This window comes from Agelaius tricolor, unplaced genomic scaffold (assembly GCF_023055355.1).
Source record: "Agelaius tricolor isolate 1412-34295 unplaced genomic scaffold, bAgeTri1.0.p SCAF_36, whole genome shotgun sequence".
In the NCBI taxonomy this organism is placed as follows: domain Eukaryota; kingdom Metazoa; phylum Chordata; class Aves; order Passeriformes; family Icteridae; genus Agelaius; species Agelaius tricolor.
This window is the reverse complement of record NW_027269296.1, coordinates 1,002,151-1,029,718: the sequence shown is the minus strand read 5'-3', so window position 1 is coordinate 1,029,718 and position 27,568 is coordinate 1,002,151. Positions and strand designations below refer to the sequence as shown.

Sequence of the window (27,568 nt, the reverse complement as noted above, 5' to 3'; positions counted from 1 at the left end):
CCTCGAGAGGCCCCGCCCATCCCCGGCGGGCTCCAGGCGCGGGGCGGGGCCGCTCTCAGTCGCGCTCAGGGCGGGTGAGGGGAGCGGAGCGGCGTCGCCGTCCCGGCTGTGGCAGCGGCGGGCGAGGCGGAGCAGGGGCTGCAGCAGCGAGAGCAATGGCGCTGTCCGTGCCGGTCAACGGGCTGAAGGAAGGCGACAAGGAGCCCGTCATCGAGCTCTTCGTCAAGGTACGGCCGAGGGGAGGCAGAGGAGGAGAGCGGAGGGGAGGTGGGGCGGGGGAGTCTCGTCCCGTCTGAGCGCCGAGCGCGCGCGCGCCGCGACCGTTGGGCGCTCCCCCCCCCCCTCCTTCCTCCCTCAGCTTTCCCGCCCGGGGGGCTCCGAGTCCCCTCACGGCTCCCTCGGCCCCTCCGTGCGCACCCCGCTCCCCGCAGACCCCGCTCCTCAGCCGGGCATGGCGAGGGGAGCCCCTCGGAGCAACCCCCCGAACACCCCGCGGGCGCGGGGGGCTCCGCTCGGGGCGGCTCCCGGCGCGGTGCGGGCACAAAAGCGGAGCCGAGGGCGTGTGCCCGGCGCCGGGAGGGAGTGCGGGAGCCGCGGTGAGTCAGAGCCGCGCAGATGGAGCGGGCGATAGCGCCGGCGGACCGCAAGAAAAGTCACTTTTTTTTTGGGAGAAAAGTGCGGCCCGGATGCGTTTTGCTGGAAGATTCTCCGGCCGGAGCAAAGGGTGCCGCGGGTGCGGGGCAGCAGCGCTGGCACAAGGGAAGAACCGAGCGCCACAATGGATCGCCCTCGCTCGGCATTGTGTGCCCGGCCAAGCGCAGGAAGGCGGCAAAAAAAGCAGCAAAAACACGAGTTACTGCTCGCTCCCCGCCCCAAAAGTCTACTTTTTATGACGGGAAGTGAATATGTAAAGTAACACCAGGTTTTTATCCAAACTAGAAGAATGAGCATGTGTTGTACTGCCCTTATCTGGCGAAGATACCATATGGTATCTCCACATGTTTTGCATTCATTTATTGCTGTATGATGCAATATTTTGCATCCTCCGGGGCTCTGGTGATGCAGCATCTTACTTTTACTTCATATCAAAAGTAACACCAATTACTCTGTGCAATCTTCTCTTTCTGTGCTTAAACGTCCTTTAATGAAAGCCTCTGCAGGAAAGTATTTACATTGTTCAGATGAAGTTTCTTCCAATTGCGGAGAGAAAATCAGAGATCTCTTCATCTGGGAACTTGGGAATTGCTTTGTATGAAAGCAACAATGACAAGCATGAGAATTTCCAGCTATTTAGAAATAAGTTATGAAATATCGATTTTATTTCTTAAATTATACTCTCTAAAAGTGTTGAACTTTTCTTCTTTTCACTTCCTAATAGTAGTATCAAGAGGCACTAATGGGAACCCAGGGAGAGCATTGCAGTGGAGGATTCCAGACCTGATTTTGGTCAGAATATTTAGGCTCTTAGTATAGAGGTTAGGACTTACAACTGCAGCAATTAAGCTACAGATTACTCTGAATTATTTATAGCAGTGTATCTTTAATGCAATGTGCCAATTTATCTTCATCTGTCCTAAAGTTCATCAGCTGATTTTTCTTATTTCTAAAGAAATTTGAGCAGTGATTGATGGCAGAATGATTTGGGGGCAGAGGGAAATCAGCTTTGTGGGTGTGTTTAAAGAGAATATTTCATGCATGAGGAGTGGCTTGGAAGAAGCTGTAAAAATAGTTTTGAGAGAGATGTGTTCATTCTGATTAAACCAGAATTGGACCAATAAACGTGTGAGATTATATGAAAGGGGGAAATCAGAGAATTTTTCTGTTGAAATTTCTTTATTGGCATGGGTTTAAGCAGGCTAAATTTTGGGTTATCAGCGAGGATTTTTTCCCTCAAGGAAACCTTTCCCCATTGTTATGGGTGACTGCTGCACGCTGAGCACTGTCTGCCCTAAGGATAAAGTTCAGGTTAAAATAAGAGGTTATTACTGCCTGCCTTCACAATCTCCTTCAGGTAAAGGGCATCCCCCAGCCCAGCAGACAGACCAAAACAGTTGTTTCACCTGGGTGTTGCTGCCTGTCCCACACTTTATTGAAGCTGTTGAGGATTGTCAGGACAGCTTTTTTTGTAAGGCAAATAAAATCTTGTTTTCTGACTCATTTAGATGCTCACTTCAGAAATTGCTAGGAGGATATGTTTAGTGAAGAGAACCAAGAGTGTCTGTCTAAAGGAGCACTAAAATTGGATTTTAATAATTATTTTTTCCTCTGTGAATGGGACGCTCACTTGCAGTTTTTCCACGTGGTTGTGGGTGCAATCTAGAAAAAAAAAAATCCCAAGTTACTGAGAGTTTCTCCACTCAGATAATCGCTTTTCAAGGCATTTCTGGGTTCTACCTATGCCCTGCTAGCCAGGGAAGCTCTTCAGGCAGAGGCAGTGGAAAAAGTTCTGGACCAAACTCAGCCCAAGGCCCGGCCCAGGGGCGGTGACTGCATGACCTGAGCACAAAGGATTGTAGCAGCCAGACCTGAGATGAAACAAAGGTAGGGATTAAAGCTTGAGAAACAAACCTGTGAAGGAGGAGAAAGGGTCTGGCTCTGCGCCCAACCCGTGGGGTTTGAGCCTTGTTAAATTGTGATCAGTAACAAAATAGGATGGGCAAGGCCCGGGCAGGGGAGGGAGGAGCACACGCCATGACTGTCCCAGGGCTGTCCCCAGCACATCGGTGCCATTTCCCCCAGCACACAATGTATCAGTCTGCTGTAACTTGTATTTCCAGAGCCGGTGAGAACCCCCTGCAGCATGAGGGTACTTAGGTAAGAAACTCTGTTACAGTGGTGATTCTGTTTCTGGGTGTCACAATGAAAACTTCTAGAATTTGTTTCATTCCAGAGCCCGTGGGCTGCCTGTGGTCTCTTCTAAAATAAGTGTAAATATTTTCTGAGTATTTTCTCTTGAGAGTTGATTAGGACAAAAGCAGTGATGTATCTGATTTCATTTCGTTTCCTTGTCTGTTCCATGTTTTATTAACGAGGGAGGCTTCCATTGTCTAACAGGAATATTTTCATGTGCCCTAGTGGCATTTCAGAGCAGTGAAGGCTGCATTGTGGTCAATGTGCTCAGAGAAACTTGAGCTCTGGAATTGCAGTGCAGCTCAGACAGGTCACTTGGAATAATAGCTGTGCTTTTGTTGGTGGTGTGTGGAATTTTATTGTAAATAAAAAACGTGGTGAGGTGAATTGGTCAAATAGGCCCAGTCACCTGTGGAAATCACAGAACAGTTACAAAACTGCCTGTGCAGTTCCTGTTAGGGAGTGTGTGAGCATGGAGCTGCTGAAAGCTCAGCCCTGGGCGTTCTGGAGGGCACTCAGTGATTGCATCCTCCTCTCACACCGAGGTGAAGACACGGAGGGTCAGCAAGTGCAGTGTTAAAGGAAGCAAACTCCAGACTCCACTAATGAGGAATTCAGAGCTGTGTGTCTCTGCTGGCATGGCTTGGGCTGGAGCAGATGTAGGAAGCAGTGAGGGAGGGTTCCCCTCTGCCCTGGGTAACGTGTGTGTACTTGTAATTAATGAGCCCTTGGATTCTGGCAGCTCCCAAGTGAGATGTCATTGCAACATGGGGCACCTGTGTTCAAAATCAGATAGAGCCTCCTCTCTGTTTACCCTTGAGTTGTCTGTCAGTACAAGAGAAAAAGCTGTGATTTCACATTTAATAAATGCCCCACTCTGGAGCATTCCCAGTGCTTGTAGCAGAAGCTTGTCTCTGGTTTTGTGGATCTGAGCCACACAGAGATTTGGCAGGTGAACTGTTTGTCTTTGGGGTCTGTTCTGTTCAGTGCAGGGCTGGGGCTGGGGCAGGAAGGGGACGTGAGCACCTCCAGAGGATGGATTTGTGTGGATTCAGGTCTGCCTTTGTCTCACCCTTGCTCATTCTCTTATGTAAGCTCTGCTGTGGCACTCTGCAGCCCTGTAGCTCTGTACATTGGTTTATTACAAACCATCCCTGAGCTTCTTTGTCATCAGTTTTTATTTTTTTTCTCACCCACAAAGTAGCTGTATGATTTAGAGGCACATCAGTACAAGGAAATAACAGGACTGGAGACATGCAGTGCTGCTTCTCAGAGGTAGTCTTGGCAGGGTTATTGCTCGATAATCTTATTAGATAAGTCTCCTCCTTATGCAGCAGATCATCCTTGGAGGGTTTGATGTAACCTCAGCAGCTGAGAACCTCCTCAGCCTGTCTTTGATATGCCTTTGGTATGGGCAGCAAAATGTCATGTGAGGGTTATTTCTTGGGAGTGTTGTAAAGGAGCCCTTTGTAAACTGAGGTGTAACCATTGAGTTATATCCTGTGCTCAGTGGGTATAAATCAGGCCTTTTCCTGCTCTGGTCAGCAGATTCCTTTAAATTCTGCCTGGGGAAGTCCTCACAGCCAGAAACATCCTCAGCTTTTTCATTTGGGTCTGGTTGGAGGTGCAGGAACTGGTGCTCTTGGTGCAGCGTTGTTTAAAAGTGCAGAGATGGTCTCAAGTGTAAATGTTAATTTTTTTTGCAAATCATTGCTAAGTAAGCTTAAAACCTCCTGGCAATAATTTCCAGAGGGTTAACTCATTTCCAGATGAGTTAGCTTTCCTTCAGTCAGGAATTGCTTCTGAGTAATGGTTGTATTCCCTGGCATCCCTTCTCCCCTTCCCAATGATTAACACCAGACAGCTCTGACTGTCAGGAGAACTTCTGTTTGACTGTGCAGCTGAAATGTGGCTTAACACTCAGTCACTTTTCCTCTTTTGCCCTCTAAAAACTGTGAGAATTCCCGGATTTCAGCTGTGGCCCTTCACAGGCTGAGGGCTGGGCTCTGTGGTGGTGCCTGTGAGTCACTCCCTCCGTGGGACACGTGCCATGGACACATTCCTGCAGCACAGATCCTGCTACAAAAGACAAGTCTGTCCTCACTTTTCCCAGCTGGGATTTCTCTGGGTGTGCATCCAGGGCTTGAAGAGGAAGGAAAAGCCCGTGTGGCAGAGCAAACGTTGTGGGGCAAACTTTGGGGCCTGGAGGCTGCTGGAAGTCAGGGATGAAGGAACTCTGAGGATCCAGGGCTTGTCCTGGTGCTCTGGGGTCAGTCTGTGGCTGAGTGTGCAGGGATGAGTTCACCCAGCAGGGAAGGGAAGGGCAGGGCCCTGTGAACACCAGCATCCCTGAGAAAACAACTAAAGAGACTGAGATTCTCTTGAAAGAGAGTTTTGTGTTTGGCCATAGAAATAGGTGATTGTTGAGAAGCAATGAGATGAGAGCAATCCTTACATCACCCTGGGAGGGGGTGGGAGGCCCTGCTAATGTGGCAGTGGCAGCCCTGGGCCAGGACTGGCACATGAGGAGTTGGTGACCACCCCCTCCCAGCCTGGAGTGACTCATGGCTCTGTCTGCTCCTTGCATGGCTCTCCTGACCTCATCTTGGGCATGGAGAGGGTTCTTTATTCCAGGAGCAGGCCTGTCTGCCCTGGACTGGGGAGAGAGAGAAGCTGTTGGTTCTCTGGATGTGGATTTTTGAGGGCTGAGTTGTCCCTTCCAGGAATCTGAATTTGGAAGGACCTAATGGGGAATTCCTTGAACTCCAAGCTAAACAGTAAGCTGTGCACTCTGGGAAGTGACTGTTGGACTCTAAAGTTTGATTTTTCCAAGTGTTCATTAGCTCAAAGGGACCAAAAAAAAAAAAAAAAAAAAAAAGCCCTGGACTGTTATTTTCTCACCAGTGTGTGCTCAGATTGTGTTTAAATGTTTAAATGAAACATTTCTTGTGATGTGCCAAACACAAGGCCTGCAAGCTTTTGTAACAGTGCCTGCACCAATCCCAGCTCCTGGCCAGGCTGGACATACCACCTCAAAATCCACAAGAACCACTTTTAAGGCTGGATCACTGTACTTGGCAGTAATTGGATTTGTTGCCTTGTTTTGGTAGATGTTCTTTTTTCCCAGTGAGCTGAGCAGTGCAGTTCTGTAAAGCCTGAACTGGACAGTGTGGGGGAAAACAAGGTGGTTTTTGTCTGCCAGGGGAGGCTCTTGGTTTGTTTAAGACAACAAAATTTCATTAAGGTGGTGGTTGGTTGCAAATTGATGGTTCATGGAAAAAATAGTTTACATCTGTATTTGTTATCCATCTAATTTGATTTTTATCTTCAAAGTTCTTGGTAAATAAGCTGTAACAAACAGCTTATTGTCCTAATCAGGTTTGGGGGTTTTTTTCCTGCATGTTCTTCAGTGGAATAATATAGTTTTAGTCTTAAAATAGATGCTAGGTGCTCCCTTGTGGTATTAAGAGTTTGTGCATATTTTACCAGTAAAAATACCTAAACCCAAAATTGTTATGTTGTCTGCACAGGAGTTTCAATAGAGGTTTGACTTCAGGAGCTTTAAATCCTTTATTTAGAATATTTTTTCCCTTAAAAAATTGTAACAGTTAAATTTTTTAAACCTGCTTTGAGTATTTGGGGTTTTAAATTCAGGTCAAATACATTTGAGGCACAATCTGGATTTTTAGGGTGTTTGCTTCTACTGAAGTGAAAAACACAAACTAAAGTGCTGTTAATGACAAACATCTTGGTGTGGGAATTCTCTGAGAGCTCAGACTTATTCCTTGTATTGTTGGCCAGACAAAGGGCAAGGAAAGGAAATGACTGAGTTCTCCCCACTGAATGTCCATATTAGGTATAAACTAAATATAGGAGTGTAATCCAGGAGTGAAGTCATATCTGTCTATTTTCCTGAGAAGAGCTAATGGGATCACTCAGTGCTACTGGGCCAGCCTCAGAGCTTTTTGGCTCTCTTGGAGCTTTTCTATTTTGGCTCAGTCCTTTGGAGAGCTGCTTGTCTGAAATAAAGGAAATAGCTTTTTTACATGGTTTTATCTAAAAATAAAATCAAAGCAAGCCTAAGGAGATTTTGGGGCCTTTCAGGGTGTGCATGAGGTGAGACACCTCATGTTCTGGAGCTCAGGGAGATCAGGACACAGATCCCAGAGGAGAAACTCGGCTCCCATCTCCCAGGGGAGGGGGAGTTCAGTCAGGGAGGGGGAATTCAGGGAGTCAGGAGGTGCCTTTTGGTCGTGCATTGCTTGTGTTGGACAGGGAGCACACCTCCTCCAGTCCCTTCACTCTGAAACAGAAACTCCAGCCCCACTTTGGTCTCAGATCATGTTTTTCCTCCCCAGAGCTTCTGAAGGTGCTGCTGCCAGGGGAGCAGGTTCAGGACTGCTCTGGGTTTTGAGAGGCTGCTGAGAATTTGGGCAGTTGGTGTCCTCAGTGCCCTCCTTTGTGGGCACTGCTGCTCCCCCCAGGCTGGGGCAGTGCTTTGGGGGCACATCCTGTGTTCTAGCAGGCTCCAAAACCCCCAGCTGGTGCCTCTTGGGCTGGCATTTTGACATGAAACTCCTCTGGGGTTTGTTGGGCTCAGTCCAAGTCACCTGGAGGAGGAGGAGGAGCAGCCAGGGCGAGGCTGGAGCAGCTCTTGGTTGCTCTCTCTGCTCATCTGCCCAGCCCCTGGCTCATCTCTCTCTAAATGAGGTTATAAATACCACAAACACAGCTCTGTCTCTTCCTGTCCCACGGAAGTGAGGCACAGTCAGAGGTTTATTTGAAGAGCTCTGAAATGCCACAGACTCAGATTTGACTGGGTTCTTCTGGGCCCCAGTGACAGCGTTTGCAGTTCTTTCCTCTCACCCTGGTGCTCCATGATTTGGTGGGGGAGGTTTGAAAATGGTCTCTTGGGCAGTGGCCAAGGCACACACTGTACTTACACTGTACTTAAACTAAATTTAATAAATCCAGGGAGACTGAAGCACTGTCATGAACAATTCCTGCTCTGGCTCTATGTGCTGGACACCCAAAGGCGACTTCCAGGCAGTGTAAAAGAAACCCTCAGTGCTGCAGAGTTAATTGTGTGCTACAAGTTTCCTAGCAGAAAATTGCAAGATTGTGTCAAGATGTTGCCCAGCACATTGGAGCCAGTGTGGCCCTGCTGATCCTGGGGGTTTGTTCAACACCAGCTCTTATTCAAGGTATTGCCATGGCAGAGATGCCAGGCCTGTGCCATTAGAGAATAATTGGATTTTCCTGTGCCAGGCCAGGAAGTGTCCTGAGTCTGTCCACAATAAAGCCAAGGTTTTGAGTTCCTGTCATTAAGCTCATTTCTTCACTGAAGAAAATGGTGATTTGTATTTAAAACAGGTTTGGGACTCTCCATCTGATTCCTCCAAAGGATGAGCATGGAATAATTCCTGTTCTCCAAAGGACTAGAAGCACTTAATTAAATTCTGCTGAATTGTGAATTTACTTCCCTACACCATGAGGATCCCACAGCATCTTCCAAAAGCTTTTCAGTGAGAACTGGGCAGTGATGAGCAGGAGCTGCAGGAAAGTGTGCAGGACAAGTCTGCTGATGATTTTCCTGGGAGCAGCATCACAGGGCTAAAAATAGCATCATCCTAAAATGGTCAGTGGCTGCTCCAGTCCAGTGTGTGCCACAGAGGGGACTTATCAGAAAGGTACTGACTGCAGGGGCAGCTTGGATGGGCTGGCAAACATTCCTTTGCCTGCTGAAAGAGCCAGATCTCAAGCAAACACAGGCACTTGAGTTAATTATTTTGAAGTATTTTTTGAGTTTAAAGGAATTTCAGCTGAAGTGGAACTTGGGTTCCTTACAAATGGTGATAGGGGTCAGGAAGGCAGTGGTAACTCAGGTTGGTTTTGCCCTGGGTGTGTTAATGTCAGTCAACATACAGCAAATGTACACTAATTATCTCAGACTAATTATCCTAGGGAATTCCAGGTGTCAGCACTGACCTGATGATTTTTGTTTTCCATTTTCCCATGTTTTTCTCAAAGGAATTGCTATTTAAAGTAGCAGTGATGGCCTAAGCTGTTCAGTAGAGCTAAATTTGGGCAGGGTGTGGTGGTTGTGACTTGAGAGTTTACCTTCACACAGTGGTAGCAAATTAAGAATTCACTTTCCAAAGGCACTTCTGATGTCCTGAACCCTCTGCAGGATGTGCTGTTGGTTTTTCTCCCTGATTCCCACCTTCCCTGGTTTTGTTCATCGTGGCAGGGAAGTTCTTTGGGCTCTCAGCCCCGTTTTTGTGCCAGCCCTGTGTTGAAGTGCTCTGATCCTGTGTGCTCTGCCTGGTGGCACAAGGAAAAGCTTTGCCCTGGAGGTCGTGGCCCCAGCTGTGCCCTGTCCTGGGGAGCCAGAGGTGGCAGGAGGAAGTGTCCCTGTCACTGAGCCCTCAGATTAAATCTGGCTGAACCGGATTTGGTCAGGGCTGGACTCTGCCTTGCTCCCTGACCTGTTCCTCCCCTAAAAACAAACCAACTCCCTTCTCAAACTGCAGGTCTGGGAGAGGAACACTGCTGCAGATAAGCTTTTCCTGCCCTGCCTTGTCACTTGTTTTGCTCTTTGAGTAAGAGGAGAACATCAATATTCATCAATATTGAGCCACTGGGAGGCTTTAAGGCCTGCTTTGCTTTGCAGAGTGGATGTGAGCAAAGAGCATCCCCGGGGGCTCCTCAATCCCTGAGGCTCCTCCATCATCCCTGGGGCTCCTCCACCATCCCCGGGGGCTCCTCCACCATCCCCGGGGGCTCCTCCATCATCCCTGGGGCTCCTCCATCATCCCTGGGGCTCCTCCATCATCCCTGAGGCTCCTCCATCATCCCTGGGGCTCCTCCATCATCCCCGGGGGCTCCTCCATCATCCCCGGGGGCTCCTCCATCATCCCTGAGGCTCCTCCATCATCCCCGGGGCTCCTCCATCATCCTGGGGGCTCCTCCATCATCCTGGGGGCTCCTCCTCAATCCCTGAGGCTCCTCCATCATCCCTGGGGCTCCTCCATCATCCCCGGGGCTCCTCCATCATCCCCAGGGGCTCCTCCATCATCCCTGGGGCTCCTCCATCATCCCTGAGGCTCCTCCATCATCCCTGGGGCTCCTCCATCATCCCCTGAGGCTCCTCCATCATCCCTGAGGCTCCTCCATCATCCCCTGAGGCTCCTCCATCATCCCTGAGGCTTCTCCATCATCCCTGGGGCTCCTCCATCCCCAGGGCTCCTCCATCCCCGCCCCAGCACAGGGAGCAGTTGCAGGAATGGCCCTGTGGGGAGCATTTGTCACATGGATTGCTGTCACTCCTCCCATGGCTGCAATTCTTTACCCCTTATCTGGAGCAGCCTCAGCCAGCAGCACAATTCTGCCTGTTCAGCCTGGCAAGGTGAAGGTCCAGGGATTTGGGCTGATGCAGGCAGGTCCTTCTCATGTGTGGAACATCAAACCACTCCTTTCTGTATCCTCTGTTCCTTTATCTCAGACCTTGGAACTGCTGCAGGTTTTTCACTTGAATGGCTTTGTTAGTTCACCTTAAACCATTTCCTCTCAAAACAGTAATCCTGAAAGGATTATTATTAATTACTCAGTTTTGGAATGAGCTTACTGCTCATTAAGCAGGCAAAGTTGATTGTTATCTGCTGGTTTGAGGCAATGGCTTTGCATCATGCTGGGTTGCTCATGCAGTTTTCTCAGCAGGTTTGGTTTTCACTGTTAGAACTCCAGACATATTTCAGGATTACTGAGTTTAGGATTTGAACATAACCTTTCTTTCTTTTTCATTTCCCCCCCAGTCTGTTTATTGGCTGGAACATTGTTCTTCTAGGCTTTGCAGAGTGCAGCTTCCCCAGCTGGGGGAGTGGGGATTTCCTTGCTGTGCAGCCACATGGCTCCAGTCCTTGTCTCTGGTGAAAAGTATTCTGTGAGATGCTTCTAAAATGTCTTTATCCCCCTTCATCCAAACTTCTTTTACCACTTCTGGTAAAGATGTCACATCTGGGAGAAATTCCCTTGAGAGTTTTGGGTAAATTAAGAAATGGTCTCCTGGTCTTCTGCCCTTTTGTTCTATTTTTGCAGGCAGAGACTGAGCTGGATGACATTGCTCATCAGATGCACTTTGAGTTTATTATTTTTCTGCAGTTATTTGATCTACTTTGGGAAACTTGTAGTGGGCTCCTTTTAACTGATTAATATTTGAAACAGTTTTGCAGAAATCTTTGGGACCAAGGATTTCTAGAATTCTCAGACCTGTGCTGTATAAGAAGGGTTTTGTGCCCTTTGCTTTTCTGGCTTTTTGTTGGTCTTGCAATAAACTCCAGCACTCCCTTGCTAAGGTAAATCCACTCAGGTTCTCGTGTCAGGAGTCAGGTTAATTTTTATGCAGCTGTAAAGACAAACATTTCACAATTTAAATGGATTTTTTCCCTCCCCTTAGCTTGTTCAGCACTCAAACAGATGTTTGGTTACTTGTAATCTCTGGGGCTTTGTTTTTTTGGACAGTCTCATTTGAATGAAATCACTGCTCAGGGAAGAGAAAGGCAGGAGGTGCCTTCCAAGCTGAGCTCACTCCTGCAGACACTGGGATAAGCAGATTTTGGGGTTTTTCCCTTTCTGCACTCCTGCATGGGCCGAGCTGCTGGGCTCTGGGAGTTGCCAGGAATTTCAGTGTGGCTGTGATAAACCAGGCTGGCTCCTCAGTGAGCAGCTGATCTCTGTTACTGCCCTGCAACTCTCCCATTCTTGTTTGAACTTCCTTTCTTATTTAATGTTTCTTTAAAAATAGCTTTATTTGTTTTCATAGAGCTCTGTAGGGCAGCGTTCTGGAGGGTGTGGGCCCTGCTCTCCCTGTGCCACGTCTTACAATTAACAAAGTCCTTTTTGCCACCTTCTCAGAAGTGTTTTGAATTCAATTCAGTTTGTAGAGGGTAACACACAAGTGAGAAATTCCATGTTCCTCACTGTGTAACAGGTGGGGCACTTTTCCTTTCTCTGGTCCTAACCTCTACAATTGAAATCCTGCAATTCAGTGAAATTGGATGTATGGGGAGGTTTTTGGATACATATCCTTCAGTGTGCAATGGTAAAATTGGAAATTAGCCCTAATTGCAGGCAAGTTTGGCGTTAGTAATATTACCAATATTACTGGTAATAAAGATTTTAAAACTGGTTTTAAGAAGGATTTGAAATAAAACCCCAAAGCTTCTTGGTATAGAATGACTATAACCTTGTTAAATAACAAATAACCTATGTTAAGGTTAGTGCAGAGAAGTAAACATGCAATATTTGCTTTATTCTGATGGTGAGGAGGATTAGCCACTGAAGATATCCTGGAATTTTATGGCCTGAGTTCAAAGACAAGGCAATGACAAGAACAATTATTCTGTGATTAACCCCTGCACGTCAGATCATGTCAGATCTCAGAGTTTTCTTCTCATATGTAAAGTTTAGAGTTTACTGCCAGCACAGCTCTGTTCTGGCAGAGAAAGCCAGAGCCAGGAGTGACTCGTGCAGGAGCACCCAGCACAGTGGGGACCTCTGAGGAGAATCCATGGATTGAGGAGAATCCATGGATTGAAGGGGCCCAGAGCTGAGGAGAATCCATGGATTGAGGGGGCCCAGAGCTGAGGAGAATCCATGGATTGAGGAGGAACCAGAGCTGAGGAGAATCCATGGATTGAGGAGGAACCAGAGCTGAGGAGAATCCATGGATTGAGGGGGAAGCAGAGCTGAGGAGAATCCATGGATTGAGGGGGAAGCAGAGCTGAGGAGAATCCATGGATTGAGAGGAACCAGAGCTGAGGAGAATCCATGGATTGAGGGGGGCCCAGAGCTGAGGAGAATCCATGGATTGAGGAGGAACCAGAGCTGAGGAGAATCCATGGATTGAGGAGGAACCAGAGCTGAGGAGAATCCATGGATTGAGGGGGGCCCAGAGCTGAGGAGAATCCATGGATTGAGGGGGCCCAGAGCTGAGGAGAATCCATGGATTGAGGGGCACCCAGAGCTGAGGAGAATCCATGGATTGAGGGGGCCCAGAGCTGCTCCTGAGGAGGGGCTGGAGCATCAAACACCAAATGGGCCTCTCAGGCAACAGTTCCAGAGCAGAATTCCTTGGCTCCAGAGCACTGGAGTTTCTTGGCATTCTGAGTGCATTCCTTCTCCAGTGTGTGCTCAGAATAACTTGGGACTTTTTGGAGCAGAAGTGGGACAAACGTTTGCAGACAGAACAGTCTGGGCTCCCTTTGGGCTGCTGGGCTTTGAGAAAGCATCAGGGTTTGTTCATGGCTCTGATCCCCTCCTCTGACTCAAATAATCCAAAAAGCCTGTCCTGAACTGAAGCAGATGCTGCTGTTGGTTGCTCACTTTGAATGCTGCACTTGTGTTGGGAGAGAAGCAAAGTTTCAGGATAAGTAAATGCATTTGACCTTTTTTGGTCACTTGGATTTTGGCTTAGGAGGATGGACCTTAATGAAAGCCACAGGTCAGCCTGAAATTTTAAACAACTTTTTGTGCAGTTCTATGATTTTAAAGTAGCTTTGGTTTGGATTTCAGTGGGCCAGGTCAAGTTTAATGGGATGGGGATTTCAGCCTGTGCTGTTACTGCAGTGTAACTCAGGCTTTGCTTGAAGTTTGAGGACTCAGATCAGCTCTGAGTCAAAGATTTATTTCTGCTTCAAAGCATGAATTACCCTGGGCAGTACAAAATATGTATTTTCCTTAGATGGGATGCAGTGTTTTGTTTTCCAGTCCCTTTTTTCCAAAGGTAGATCAGACCTGACACGTGGCAGCAGAAAAAGCAGATGAATATAAATCTATAATTTACCTGTAGGAAATGTCAGCTCCAGTGTAAACATGGGAGGGGAATTGCTGAAACCCAGCCTGCTGTGCAGGGACAGTGAAGGGTTAAATATTAACATTATCCTTTTTCTAGATGCTTCTAGAATTGTGCCTCCTGAGCAAACACATGGCAGAGTTCAGGACAATCCATTAACAGTAACCTGCTGCAAGCTTGACTCTACTATCCAAAGCTAAAGCTGGCAATGTGTAATTTGTGGCAGAATAACAACTTCCTTTCTCTGTCAGGTCTTCATTAATGACACCAATAAAGGTTTGAAGAAAACTGACAGTGTCTACAGCCAGGTTTGGGGAGCTCTGACAGGAGGGACACTTGCAGCAATGAGTCCATTGGCTGTAGGAACAGTAATTCAGTAAATCATGTAAATGATTTACTGAATTATAAATAAACAGTAATTCCTGTAAAATCCTCAACAGCTCTTCAAGAGACTCAGCTCTGTCTGCAAAGTCCCCATGAGTTCACAAAACCCAAAGCAGCTCTCTGAATCTAAGGCAGTTTCACTGAAAATCTTTCTCTTTTCCTGGCCTCTGAAAATCCTGCTGTTATTCTTCTTAACTTTCAGAGTCTTTCTGAATTCTCCTCACTGTGGTGATGAAAGAATTGGCCAGGCTCTGAGAATTGCATGGATGAAAATCACTCTTGGAAGGACTCTAATAATAACAATAATAAGCAAAATCCATTGAAACTCATCTGACATAAAGTACATGTCAGGATAATCTGACATATTTGGCTGCTTTAAGTACTGAACCAGTACTCAGAGAATTGAATTTTATAACAAAGGTTTCCAGTGCCTCCTTCTAGCCCAGAAAAAACTAAAATTTTCCAACCCAGCGATGCATCCTTCATTGTCAGAGCGATGATGAGATGGGTGCTATCACTGGGAGCCCACTGCTGCTTTCCAATGGGCCTTTGTGGTGCTGGGACAAAGACTGATTGATAAATTGCCTATAAAACGTGGCTTTGGGATATTATTTGATTGTCAGTGAAGTCTCTATGTACTCACAGTTATGTCTTTCCTCACAACACCTGCAGTACAATCAATTCTCAGTTCCTGGAGCACTGCACAGGGGGAGATAGAGGCACTGAACAATTAATTAGCCATGCCTTGGAGAAGAAAGAAAAAGGATAATAGAGAGCAGAGAGCAGCAGTGCCATTGGAAAGCTGCCATCAGAAGGTGTGGCTGCCCACAGGAGGACGTTCACTGCAGCCCTGGCAGTGGCACAGATAACTGAAATATTGCTCTGGGCAATTGCTGAGCAGCTGGGGCACCTGCAAAGTGAAAACCTGACAAATGTGGCAATTTCAGTTGTGCTGAGTGTGTGTTTAACCACAGCTGCTCCAGAGGCTGGGAGATGAGCAGTGCCCAGCCCTGCCCACGTTAATTAATGCATTAATTCATGCTCTGTTCTGTCTGCAGGCTGGCAGTGATGGTGAGAGCATAGGAAACTGCCCCTTCTCCCAGAGGCTCTTCATGATCCTGTGGCTGAAGGGAGTCGTGTTCAGTGTCACAACAGTGGACCTGAAGAGGTAAGAAATCCTCAATTTATTGGGCCAGCAAGAGCTCAGCATTCTCGGTGGAACAAAGCTTTGGCCAGAGCTTTTATGGCTCACAGGCTGGTTTTGTGAAATTAAAACCTCTCCTAATAATTAACTGAGGCAACCTGCATGTGAATGGTGCAGTCGTTGATGGTTTAACCAAAAATAATGGTAAGTTCTCTTGAATTTGTTCAGTGATGGTCCTTTGTAAAACTCACAAAGTCTTTTGTAAGTGAAGATTGACTTTTCCTTTTCTGATGTGACATCAAGATGCCCTAAGTGGGGACTGATGGGTATTTTCAGTCAGCCACCCTCTGGTCAAACTCCAGTGATGGATAATTGTCACAAACAATGTGCAGCCTCCTCCTTTTCTTCATGTTTTTAAGATCATTTTGGTTATTGTGCAATAATAATGAAAATACCTGCCCATGAGGTAAATCCAAGTGAAATGGGTAGGAATAAAATGCAGAATATTCAATATTCTGCCTTTGTACAGTGTCAGCCAGATCAGTCCTGGTGCTGTCACCTGAACTGCAGCTGCTCCTCTGTGAAATGAGTACCTTGGTATAAAACCAGTGAGAAGTGAGTCCAGGAGTCTTCATTTCCTCAGGCTGGGCATTCTTTTTTATGAAAGTGCTAAATTCAGCAGGGGCCTGTGTTTGCTTTGGGTGTGAAGTCATGTTTTCCCAGCACTGATGGAAACTCTGCCGAGGGGAGGCTGCCAGTGCCTCCAAACCTGAATTTCAGGAATCAAGCCAACAGAAACAGAGTGTTCTGCACTGAATCCAACTCAGAAGGGAGAAATCACCCTGCTGGACTTAAGCTCTTGGGATTTTTTTGAGGGAGGTGACTTGTTTGGCTTTTAAAAATCACTGAAGTTGCTGCTTCAGAGCTGGCAAGGAGTGTTAAAGGCTCCCATGTGTGCTGAGGGGCAGGGAGCAGCTTTTGTCAGCTCTGGCTGCATTGGGAGCTGCTCAAAGAGCTTTTCTGGCCACTGTGGGATTTCCCTGCCAGGGCTGCCAGCCCCATACACCAAATGTGTCCCACCAAGCCTTGCCTGTGGCTGCTGCAAGCTCAGGGGCAGAGCTGCTGCTTGTGGGCTCTTGGGAATTTGGGATTTCCTTTTCCTTTAATGATGGGGTTGTTTAACCTATTGCAGTTACTGAGGTGGACAGAGATGTTTTAGGTTTGAAAGGCTTTTTACTGCTGGACCAGTTTAGATATCATTAAAATGCCAAATATTCCTGATGAATTGGCTTTACTTTGTGTCCCCTTGGCAACTTGGAGTTCATTGGATGGGGAATGGGATGTAAGGCCAACTTTTAGCCTATATAAATTGGTTGCAGATGTTTAAAGTTGACCTTCCTTACACAAGGAAAGCTTTCTTTCAGGATCTTTTTTTTTCTGTTGAGGAGGGGAAAACACAAAATAAGTGCAAAATTAAAGCTCTGCAGGGGAATAGGTCAAATAAACCACCTTTGTGTGTGCACTGAAGGGGCTCTCTGGGAAGGGAAATAAAGGACCACTGAAGCTAATTCAGGTTGGAATAGCTATTGATACAAACTTAATTCCTTTAGACTTTATTTAGATGTCCTTAAATACAACTTTAACACTGTGGGCTGATCAATAGCCAGTGGCAGAGCAGTGCAGCTTGCAGAGCATCACATCCAGCTGAGTGCTGAATAGGAAATGTTTGCTATCACATGGGGCTGTTTCCCCTTGTTATCTCTGCCAGAATGATAATAGATGTTAGGTGGTGCCTTAATATTGCCACAAGAAACTGCTTTTGTCAGCACTTTATTCAAGCCAATTATCTGCTCTGCCCTTTTTGAGTTTGTGTCTAACAGGAACAGAGCAGAGCAGGAATTGTTTAAAAAACCTGAATCTATTTTGTTGGCCAAAACCAGGAAAAAAGGCTTTGCTTGCCTCTGCCTCATACCATCAGTGCTGCACTACAGCAAGGCCAGCTCTGTTTGTGAGCCTGAAAAGGTCATGGTTGGGTACAAAAGTTCACAAGTGAGGGCCTTGGGACACAGGAAAATCTGAGCCTGTGCTTCCCTGCAGAGCTGCCCTGAGCTACCAGAGGCACATTCTGCACTGCTCAGCCCTGCCCTCAGCACCCCAAACGGGCACACAGGCCAAGGAGGGGGCAGAGCCACCCTCTGCAAGGAGTCAGGCATTTCTCCCCTCTCTTTGGGCACACAGAGCCTTCATTCTTCCCTTCTGGGCAGCAGCACTTCATGGCCAGAGCTCTGCCTTGTTCTGGGGGCCGAGCAGAGCTGACTGCACAAACCATTTGTTGGCCTTGGAGCAGCACTCAGGGCCAGCTTGCCTTCAGCTGAGGGCTGAAATCCTGCTTGAAACATCTTCATCTGGAGTTTTTGCAGTTCCTCTGACAGGCAAAGCTTAAATAATGATATGGAATATTCAAATTAAAGATTAAAGACCACCCAGGGGTGAATCTAACTTCAGCAGAGTGAAATGCTGCTGAGAACTGGGGTTTTAGTGCTGACTTTTCCTCATGTTACTCTTCAGATCCTCATTGCAGTATTTGTGTAATTTATAAATGTGTTACATTTGGGGGCTGGAATTTGTCTGATCTACAATAAGTGATTTGCATGCTAATTACTGCTCTGGTTTGTGGCAGAGCTGTGAGGTGTTTACATCCTAACTCGGGGTAGTGATGGCCAGATAATTAACGTGGCCCTGCCTCCAAAACCCCTGCTAAACTCTGGGGTAGGCACAAACCATCTTGGAATTCTTTGGAGTGGCTACAGAAGGGGTTTTTGTTTGGGTTTGGTTTGTTTTTTATGCTCTCCAGCTTTATCTCAGAAGGAAAACATCACTGTTACAGTAATTGCCTTCTTGTTGGACTGTTGAGGGAATTTGTACTCTGAGCCTTTTCAGGCTGTTGCTGTGTGCCTGTGCTCCAAGGGCTGTGCTAGAGCAGGGCTTGGCTGGGATCTCCTGGCAGGGGCAGAAAAGTGGAAGTCAAACCCTGAGCTGGGCTGTGGGATCTTCATTCTGCTTTCTTTTGAAAGATCCAGGTGGATAAAGTGCTCTGAGATGCACTCTGGCTCTTTGGAAAACTCTTTTTCCAGTTCTTTGGAATAATCTGTTTCTGAGCTAAAGCTTGCCTTTGATAGTATTCCTGCAGATCCTGTGCTCTTGCCCTGTTTGTTTTTCAAATAACATTCCTTTTGAGGAATTTTATCTGGCCAACATGGGGAACTGGAAGGGAGCCACGATGACTTCCTGTAATTGTTGGGAGTCACAAAGCTGGATTTAAATAAGTGTTAAGCTACTTAAAGCATTACTCAATGACAGACTTTAAATCCTACAAGTGAGAGAATGGTGGCAACTCTTAGTGAGAAATAACTTCTGAGAAGTTTAAAAATTGAAAAGAGTTAAATTCTTGTGTTCATAAGGTCTCCCAGGGTGTAAAGTATGAAAATCCCTTTTCTCCTTCAGTCTTACAAGTAAGCACACCCTGGCTCTAGAAAAGGGGCAGGACATGAAATTCTGGCAGGGGTTCTTAACTTTGTAAGAAATGGAAACAAGGCAGAGTTGGAGGCTGGGCTCAGCTCAAGCCCAGCTGCTCTCAGCCCCTGCAGGACTGGGGCTGTGGGTGGCACCAGTTCATTTTCCCTGGCTGCTGCTGGTGTCAGGAGCATTTCCTGAAGTGCAGTTGCAGTTTCCAGTCAATCCAGTTCCTGCCTGCCTGGAGCTGGCTCAGGAACGTGGCCAGGCTGGACAGGGCTCAGGCCCAGCTCAGGGTTGTGGTCCAGGCTGGATTTGCTCCATCAAGAACCAAGGGGCAGCTTTACCTTGGCTGAGCTCTCAGCTGGGCCAGCAGGAGGCGGTGGCCAGGCTGCCTGAGGGAAATGTTAGTTAGAAATAGAGCTAGAAATGGCTGAGTATTTCAGCTTTTTGCTGTTTCTCTCATGAATAATCCCAGTGTGGGGTTCCTCTCCCAGGTGTGCTGCTCTTGTTTGTAAATTCCTTTTTTCACTGGGGGAAACTGAAGCATAATTTTAACCATGATGTTGAAGCATCTGTCAGCCTGCCTGGAACCAGCCTCCCTGGGCACATAATAAATGCTTTATACACTGGGCTGGGGCAGAGCTGCTTCTTTCCAGAGCAGCTCTGTGTCAGGGGGGAGGATTAGCACAGCTTATGCTATATATAACTGCTCTGTAGGGCTGGGGAGAGTGGGAGCTGTGAGTACAGGTATCCCTCTTCCAGCCAACTTTGGGTTGAGTTGAGAATAAACACAGCCAGAGGTAGGAGGAAATTGTTTTTAACTGTTTCAAATGAATTTTTAGCGTGTGTATTCAAAATGTTTAATTGTAAACTCACATTTTAGAAAGAAAACTGCTGGTGTTTATTGAAAAGTGAGGATGTGGAAACCTCAGCAGTGCTTTTGTGGTCATAGCAATGAAATGTTGTCCCTGCTTACTGTTGATGGTTTGCATGTCCCCAGGAAACCAGCAGACCTCCAGAATCTGGCTCCAGGCACTCACCCCCCCTTCATCACATACAACGGGGAGGTGAGAACAGATGTGAACAAGATTGAAGAGTTCCTGGAAGATGTCCTGGCCCCACCCAAGTAAGTGTTAAACTGATGGTTTGTCACCTCACACAGCTCTCCCAGGGCATTTCTGCCCTAAGGTGTTCTTCAGCAGCAATAAACTGAAGACATGGAATAGATCTTGCTTGTCAAACCTTCCTCCCCTCAGCTCCCTCATCTTTAGATCAAAAACTGGTTTCTCTGGAAGATTATTTTTAAATTATCCTTTCTATACCCCAGTCATCCTTTCTGCACTTTCAAACCCTCCCTTTTGGTGACAGGCACATTTCTGTCTAAATAATGCAAATGAAGATGAGTCTGCTGTACAAAACTTAGTCCTAAACTACAGTGAGAATTTGTTTTCATGTGTTCAAACTGTCTCCAGACTCTTGGCTTTGTACTCTTCAGCTGGCAGGCAGATCCAGACACTGCCTTTAACAGACTGAACTGCTTTGTCTTTTCAGCATGGCAAAACTTCATGTTTTTGTTAAGGGAAGTGGAGTCCATAATTCTGATGCTAATTAAGTGGAAAACCCTTGTTTTGCTTACAGATGAGTGATGTGCTCCCTTGGCAGCACTGGACTGAGGGAGCTCTGGTGCCCTGGGCTCCTCAGACACTCTGCTTGTACCAAATGTCTGGTTCAGAAAGCAGGAATGTGCTTTTCTCCCTCTGGGAAGTCCTGGGTTTAAAACCTCAATGTGTGATGCTGCACTTCAGGAGCCAGTCTGGAAAAGGATAAATCAGTAACAAAATGCCATTTTGTGCTGATTAATAGACAATGAACACCATTCTGCTAATTGTGCTCTAGATCTGCTCCTTGCTGCTTTTCAGGTACCTGAAACTCTCACCAAAGCACCCAGAGTCCAACACTGCTGGAATGGATATATTTGCCAAATTTTCTGCTTTTATCAAGAACTCCAGACCAGAAGCTAATGAAGGTGGGTCACTGGGGGGACAGAGCACTCCTCATTCACTGTTTGTGTTTTTCACAGCAGCTTTGTGGGAAGTGTCTCCCTGACAGATTTGGCTGCATGTTGGTGGACACTTGAGAGGCTCATGAATTAAAATCTTATTTAAATTTAATGTCAAAGATTTCAACATTTGAAAAAGAACTTCAGTTCAATTAGAATTTCAGTGGGGTGTGCATGGGTTGTAAATATCCCTGGCACTGGATCTTCCCTGTGCAGCAGCCACCCAAAACTCTCGGATGAAGGATAAATATTTCAACATCCAGAAGCAAATTTCAGGCAGAGTTTGTGTCATGCCCCAATGGTTGAATTTCTGTGCATCTGCTGCTCTTATTTCACCTCTCTAGGACTGAGGGCTCCCATTCAGAGTTCTGAGCTAAGCTTGGTTTGTGTCACTTCCATTAAAGGATTAAAACCTTTCTGTGTGGAGGGAAAACAGGAGATTTCACACGAGGGATCAATGAGTGGTGAAGAACTCACAGCTGGGCCTTTAAGTAGTTCAGTACAAATCAATTTTGTCCTCAAAGTACTTGGAGGGAAAACCAAACTCGGGGAATCAGGGCTCCTTTCTGCTGCATTTCAAAGGGAGAGATGTAAAAGATTTGCAAACGGTTGGGAAATAAACGGGGATTTTCTGGGGTGTGCTGCCCTCTGCTGCTGCATTCCATAAACCTGTTCCATTCCAAATCCTGCTGTGCTCCAGCACCAGCCTGGGTGCTCTGGGTTGGTCAGGGCTGTTTGCTGAGCATGTGACATTAAACAGATTATGTTTAAATGTATATAAACCCCAGCATAGCTTAATTCTAATCAGTTTAAGCCAGTTAGGCACAGTCTTAAGCAACTGACATAAGCCACTTTTTAAACCAAAAATAAACCCTTGTGGGCAGTCTTACAGTATTTGAAATTAGTGCAAACTCCTGTATTAGCAGCTTTTAAATAACCTGCATTTGTGGGATATTTAAAGAGATTCTGGTCCAGTTTCAGTGTTCTGAGGAGCACAGAGGCACCAAAACTGACCAAGGGTTACAAATCCTTCAGGGTAGCACAGGGGTGTGGGGTTTGTATTTCAGATCTGGTGGCAGCCTCAGTTTAACATGAGTTTTGAATCCTCTCTTGCTGTGCAGCCTTAGAGCGTGGCCTCTTGAAAACCCTGCAGAAGCTGGATGAGTACCTGAACTCGCCCCTGCCCGATGAGATCGATGAGAACAGCCTGGAGGACGTCACCGTCTCCACGCGCAAATTCCTGGATGGCAACGAGATGACCTTGGCCGACTGCAACCTGCTGCCCAAACTGCACATTGTCAAGGTCAGGCCTGGGGGGCTGCAAGGGGAAATGCAGCAGGAAAAAATCTGTGCTTTGTGTTGTTCCTGAGCCCAGCTGATTGCAGCTGTCTGCAAGCTTAGCTGCACTGATAGCACCTGAGTTTGTGCAGGTTTGGGTCACTCAGAGGGCTCTGAGCAGTGTGAAGCTGGGCAGCAGAGAGCCAAACCCCATTCCCTGCACTGACCTCGAGGTCTCAGGGAGCTGCAGAGCTCACAAAGAGGAAGAAGAGGGTGAAGATCAGGTCAGCAGGTAATGGCTGAAGGGGGTGTCTGCTCACTTCTGTAGAGGAAACTGCTCCAGAACAAAGTAAATGACACAAATAAAGGGATTGTAGAAATAACCAAGTTGGAATCTTGGAAGAGGCAGCCTGGGACAGCCACAGGAGTGCAGGTGTGCCCACATCAGCGTGGTTTGGTTCCTCCCCTGCCTGCAGTGCTCTGTGTCAGTTCTGTACTGCAGATGGAGCCACAGGCTCAGTTTCTGGCTGCCTGCAGAAGTTTCCTGAGTGAGGAGAGCCCCAAGGGAGCGAGGCAGGAACAGCCAGGGCATCCCTCAGGAGCAGCCTCTGGAACCTGCAGGACTCACCCCAAGTGCCCAGGCTGGAAGGATAAACTCACAAGAGAGTGGCCAGGGCTGGAGAAGTGTTTGAAGTGAAGGATGCAAATTCCTAACGTAATTCTGTCCTTCCAGGTGGTGGCCAAAAAATACCGCAACTTTGAGATTCCCAAGGAGATGACGGGGATCTGGAGATACCTGACAAATGCTTACAGCAGGGATGAGTTCACCAACACCTGTCCTGGAGACAAGGAGATTGAAATAGCTTACAGTGATGTAGCCAAGAGACTCACCAAGTAACCAGCACCTGCAAACCAGGTCCTGCATATCCCATAACAATGCTTCTAACAGACTGCTCTTTTCATATCAATAGCAATTGGTTTTTGCATGAACTCGCAGTTACTCCAAGCCACGTGGATAGACCAGGTACAGTAATTACCTAAAGTTTGCAGACTTTAATTACAGGCTTGTTTTTCCTGACCTCCTCTCACAGCCTTTGAGCGTGGTCGGTGCAGTCGTGTTCCTCTTGCACTGGGGTGACTCTGGATTCTTCAGTCTGAAGGGTTGGCTCGCCCCTGCTGCTGTTCTCTGTAAACATTTGGTCCATGATTTGTCCAGGAATTGGTTTAGGATCCTGTCTCGCTGTATGGTACAAGGAATATTTATGTATTTTGGAATTTATTGCTTTTCCAGAAGATCTGTACACACCTGTCATACCTGTGACACGTTGAACTGTACCTGCTTGTCTATCCTATTGACATAGAGAAGGGAACTTAGTATCCAAAAGAGCCATTTGCAAAATATTTGGCAATGTTTTGTTGGTTTGTTTTGTTGTATTTTTATAAAAATCTCTTGGAATTGAAGTCACGGTAATGTTTGAGAATGGACTCAATGTGAACCTTGGATTTGAATGACCTCAGCCTCAGGGAAGTTTGAATCCAGGCTTGAGAGCTGGGGCAGGAAGCTCAAAGCTCAGAGTTGATGTTTTTTTGTGTCTTCAAGAGCTTGAGGAGATTTAAAGACCTGCATTGTATGAATTTTGAGTTGCAGCGAACAAATAATTGTCAGGATTTTCCATTAGGAAACAGCAGAGTTGGAAGCTGCCCTCTGTTCACCTTAAGAATTGCAAGTGGCTTTCTTTTTGGTAGTTAAGAGCCTTTTTGTTTTGTATAGGTATTTTTGGTGATTTTTACTTAAAAATCTGTTCTGTCATAGCCCAAATCCATGGAAACTGTAGTGTCCTAACTCTGGGTGGGGAATAGCAGTGCAATGATTAGTGATGCAAAATGGACTGAGAGCCATGAAATGGGAACTTTTTAATGCCCTTTCTTCCCTGAAGAAAGCTAAAGTGACCTTTAAAAAGAACATTTGCCTTAAATGATGGTAGGGTGGTTTTTTTTTTCCTGAATGGAAATCTGGGAATTTTGTAAAGAAATGGTGGTGGAATCCAGTCCTTTCCATGGAATTGATCCCAATTGTTTCTGTGCACCTGGACTGCAGTTTTGCATACTCATAATCATTGCACTACTATACTTAAATCTTTTTACAGCAACACTGAGGAATAGCACTACAATTTTTTTAAAAGCAATTTTCAAATGTTTCTAAACCAGGGAATAGTTTTCTTGTTTAAAATTAATGGTTTTGATGCACGAAATAAACTGCTAGGTTATTTTTAAAAGACCATCATAAACAACTCCAAAGAATGCTAGACTTATATGCCTATTTTTTTGTAAAGATACTTTTATATTTAACTGATTTTAGAAGCTGGAAAGTGCTATTCCTGCTAGGTTGTTCTTGGAATATTTAACATTCTGCAATAACGTGGAAATGCTCACACAAACACTTTTATACACTAATTGTTTTCTTTTGTTTTTCTTTTTTTTTTTTTTTGGTAAAGCACTGGCTTTCTGAAAACCAGCCTGACTTTTCTAAGCCTCCTGCTTTTGCTACTTTATGTACCCATGGAGTTAGTTGGACATAGAAGAGGTAGAGAACCAGATTCATATTTGTATCCCTGGCTTGTGGTGCCTTGCCTTGCCTTCCTAGAGCTAGAATTCCAATATAAAGGCACTTAGCAATCCTGTCACATCTCTTTCAAAGGCAACTCTCTTAGATACACTTAACCCCTGTTCTGATTTGTTTCAGGAATGTTTAGGCACAGAGGGAAATCCTGGGGAGTGGCCTGGTTAGGAGAACCTTGGCTGTAGCCCTTCATTAATTACTGAGTTCTAATGTCACGTTCCCCTCCTCAGTAAAGTTCCTCAGCCATCAGAATCCTCTGTAGGGCTTCAGTCTCTGCTACAACGTGACATCTAGAAAAAGGAATGACTTTTTAATTGAGATAACAGCATTTTCAATGACACACAGGGTGAAGAAACCCCAGACCCAACCCTCCTTGGTTTGGTGCTCTTGGCCACCACAGAGGTCACAAAGCTGTAGGAAGCACCTGATTGTGGGCATATCTTTGAAAGGAGACCTAAAAACTTCACAAAAGCAGGTCAGGATGGCCCTTGGAAGTTGTGGTGGTGGGGTTTGGAGTCAGGCTGTGCTCCCTTCCCCAGGGAATTGTCCCTGGAGCGCAGAGAGCAGGGCACCCACAGCCAGGAGCTGCTGCAAGCAGGGCACCCACAGCCAGGAGCTGCTGCAAGCAGCTCCCACCCCTTAAACAGCAGCTCAGGCTGCTTCTGGCACCATTCAGACCCCTTGGAACCAGTGCCCTCCTCCCTCAGAGCTTTAACTGTGTCTGAGAGCTTGCAGACAGAGTCCAGCTGTGCCCAGTGGGTTCCTGAGCTCACCCAGAGCAGCCTTTCCCTCGGAGCTGGGATCCCAATGAGCTCCAGCCCGGCATGGGAACTGTCCTGGGTGTCTCTCAGGCTTCCTGCTGCAGTTTTGTTGTGGCAGGAGCTGCCCAGCCCCTCCTGGCTCGGGGAGGGAGCAGGGACCCGGTGGAGAGGAGCAGCTCCAGCCCCACAGGTGATCCCTGCAGAGCAGGGGAACGGCAGCGTCTGCTGTGGGCAGAGCACTTTCATCTGGCCCCAATCACCAGCTCCACGCTAATTAAAAAAGCCCTTTCATAACTATGTAAATTCTTGACTTCTGTCAACTTGTTTACAATCTGATCTTTAAATGCATTTTTAATTTCATCAAACAGCAATTAATCTACCCCCTGTTTAAATTTAAAATGCTGCTTCTAGCCCCTTCTCCAATTTAAAAACAGCAGTTACCCTTTCAAGTAGGCATTCCAGTTTGCAAGTTGGTTGCATGTATTAGCATGCTGAATAACTTTCTTTATTCTCAAGCTGAAATATGCTTGAATTCGCATTAAAACAGGTGACTTGTGTATTTCCTGAACACCAGGGGAAAATCCATCACCTGCACCTTGTTTTTGTGTGGGAGAACAGATTATCCTAGGTGCATTATTATTTTTAGTTTTTCCCCTTAAAGCTTTTCTTTCTTGAGGAGATCCCTGCTGTGGAAATGCTGCCTGTGGAACAAGAGGTGTGTGGGACTTGTGGAACAATTCCACCCTGTCCATCCCTTCCCTGGATGGCCCACAAGGGCAGCCCCAGCTTGCAGCTTTGCATTTTCCCATAAAATCAGTGTTTTCTCCACACTGGGCATGTCCAAACTGATCCAGAGCTGCGTGATAAGGAGAGAGATGTAATCAAATTTTTATGCTAAAGCAGCAAATTAGCATTTGGTATCAAAGGAGCACAGACAGGAGTAAATGGGAGCTGCTGGAGCCAAACCCGCTGATGCCTATCTGGGTGCAGAACAAAAAGCGGTGAAGTGCAGCCAACTCTGCTGCTCTCCCTTTGCCACTCAGAAGCATCTGAACCCATCCAGTGAGGGTTTTTCAGGAGAAGGCTGAAACCCAAGTGAGAAATGCTCCATTGCCTCAGAACCCGTGCCACCAGCTCCTGAGTTTGGTTTCTGCAGGGGGGGGAGCAGGGTGAGGGGATGGAGCCTCCCAGGACAGGACATCAAGGATTGGAGCGTGGTTTGCAGAAATACTTGAAGAGTTGATACAATTTGTTGTAGTTTGCTTATGTCTTTCACTTTCTGGAACATCTTTTACAGATATACCAGTATACTGCTGGCAGCTATTGTTAAATAAAATTATATTTTCACTACCAAGCAGATCTTTCTCTTATTTCTGAAGATTTGATGTGCAATCCAAGACTGCAGGGTGATGGGCTGAACTGCACAACACAATTTATTGGTAATTCTGTTCTCCATTTTTGGCCTTCAGGTTTAGGCTTTTTTCAGTGGTGTTGTGGTTTAAGGCAGAATTAATGTTATTTCTGACATTATAACCGGCTGTGGTGCCCCTGAAAATTTAGAACTTCCTTAAAATTAGGAACAAGTTGAGAAATAATGACTTTCCACAATTTCTTTAGGAGAAGTGAGATGATTTTTTTTCAGATTTTCAGTGGGAAGGTAAGAACAGTTCTTGGTAGCTTGTTTTCCTATGGAATGCAAGTTTTCTGAGATGTGTGAGATTAATTTAAAAGACACAAAAAAAAAAATCTCACCTTTGGTTCAACTTTGTCCCCTGAGTGGCCACTTCAGGAGTTGAGATTGCATTGATCCCATTACAGAATTCCTGGGTTTCAGAGCTCTTGTTCTGAGTTTCAGATGGGTTTCTCAGCTGTCCTTTGCTTTCAGACAAGGTGCAGCAGCTCTGGCAGTAGCAGTGTTTTAATCTGGGTTAGTCTTGTTCCAGGACTGCCAGGAGCTGTGGCTGAGCACGCTGGGGTCGTGATGGCAACGCTTGAAAGTAATCCCAGCCGTGGAGGTGAGTTAGTCAGCAGGTAATTAATGCAAACCTTAATTTCAGGGGGATCCAGAGCCTGGCTGTGCCTGGTGAGCAGGGGGGATGAGCTC

The 27,568-nt window shown here is 46.5% G+C and overlaps 1 protein-coding gene across 1 annotated transcript; it reads left to right on the top strand.

Moving 5' to 3' along the window:
- Positions 1-36: 36 nt before the first annotated feature.
- Positions 37-26,818, top strand: CLIC4 (chloride intracellular channel 4). Its single transcript, XM_071453056.1, has 6 exons — positions 37-227; positions 15,145-15,254; positions 19,747-19,872; positions 20,666-20,772; positions 21,927-22,108; positions 22,817-26,818. The coding sequence occupies exons 1-6, from the start codon at positions 156-158 to the stop codon at positions 22,979-22,981; spliced, it is 762 nt and encodes a 253-aa protein (XP_071309157.1). The 5' UTR covers positions 37-155; the 3' UTR covers positions 22,982-26,818.
- The last annotated feature ends 750 nt before the right edge of the window (positions 26,819-27,568 follow it).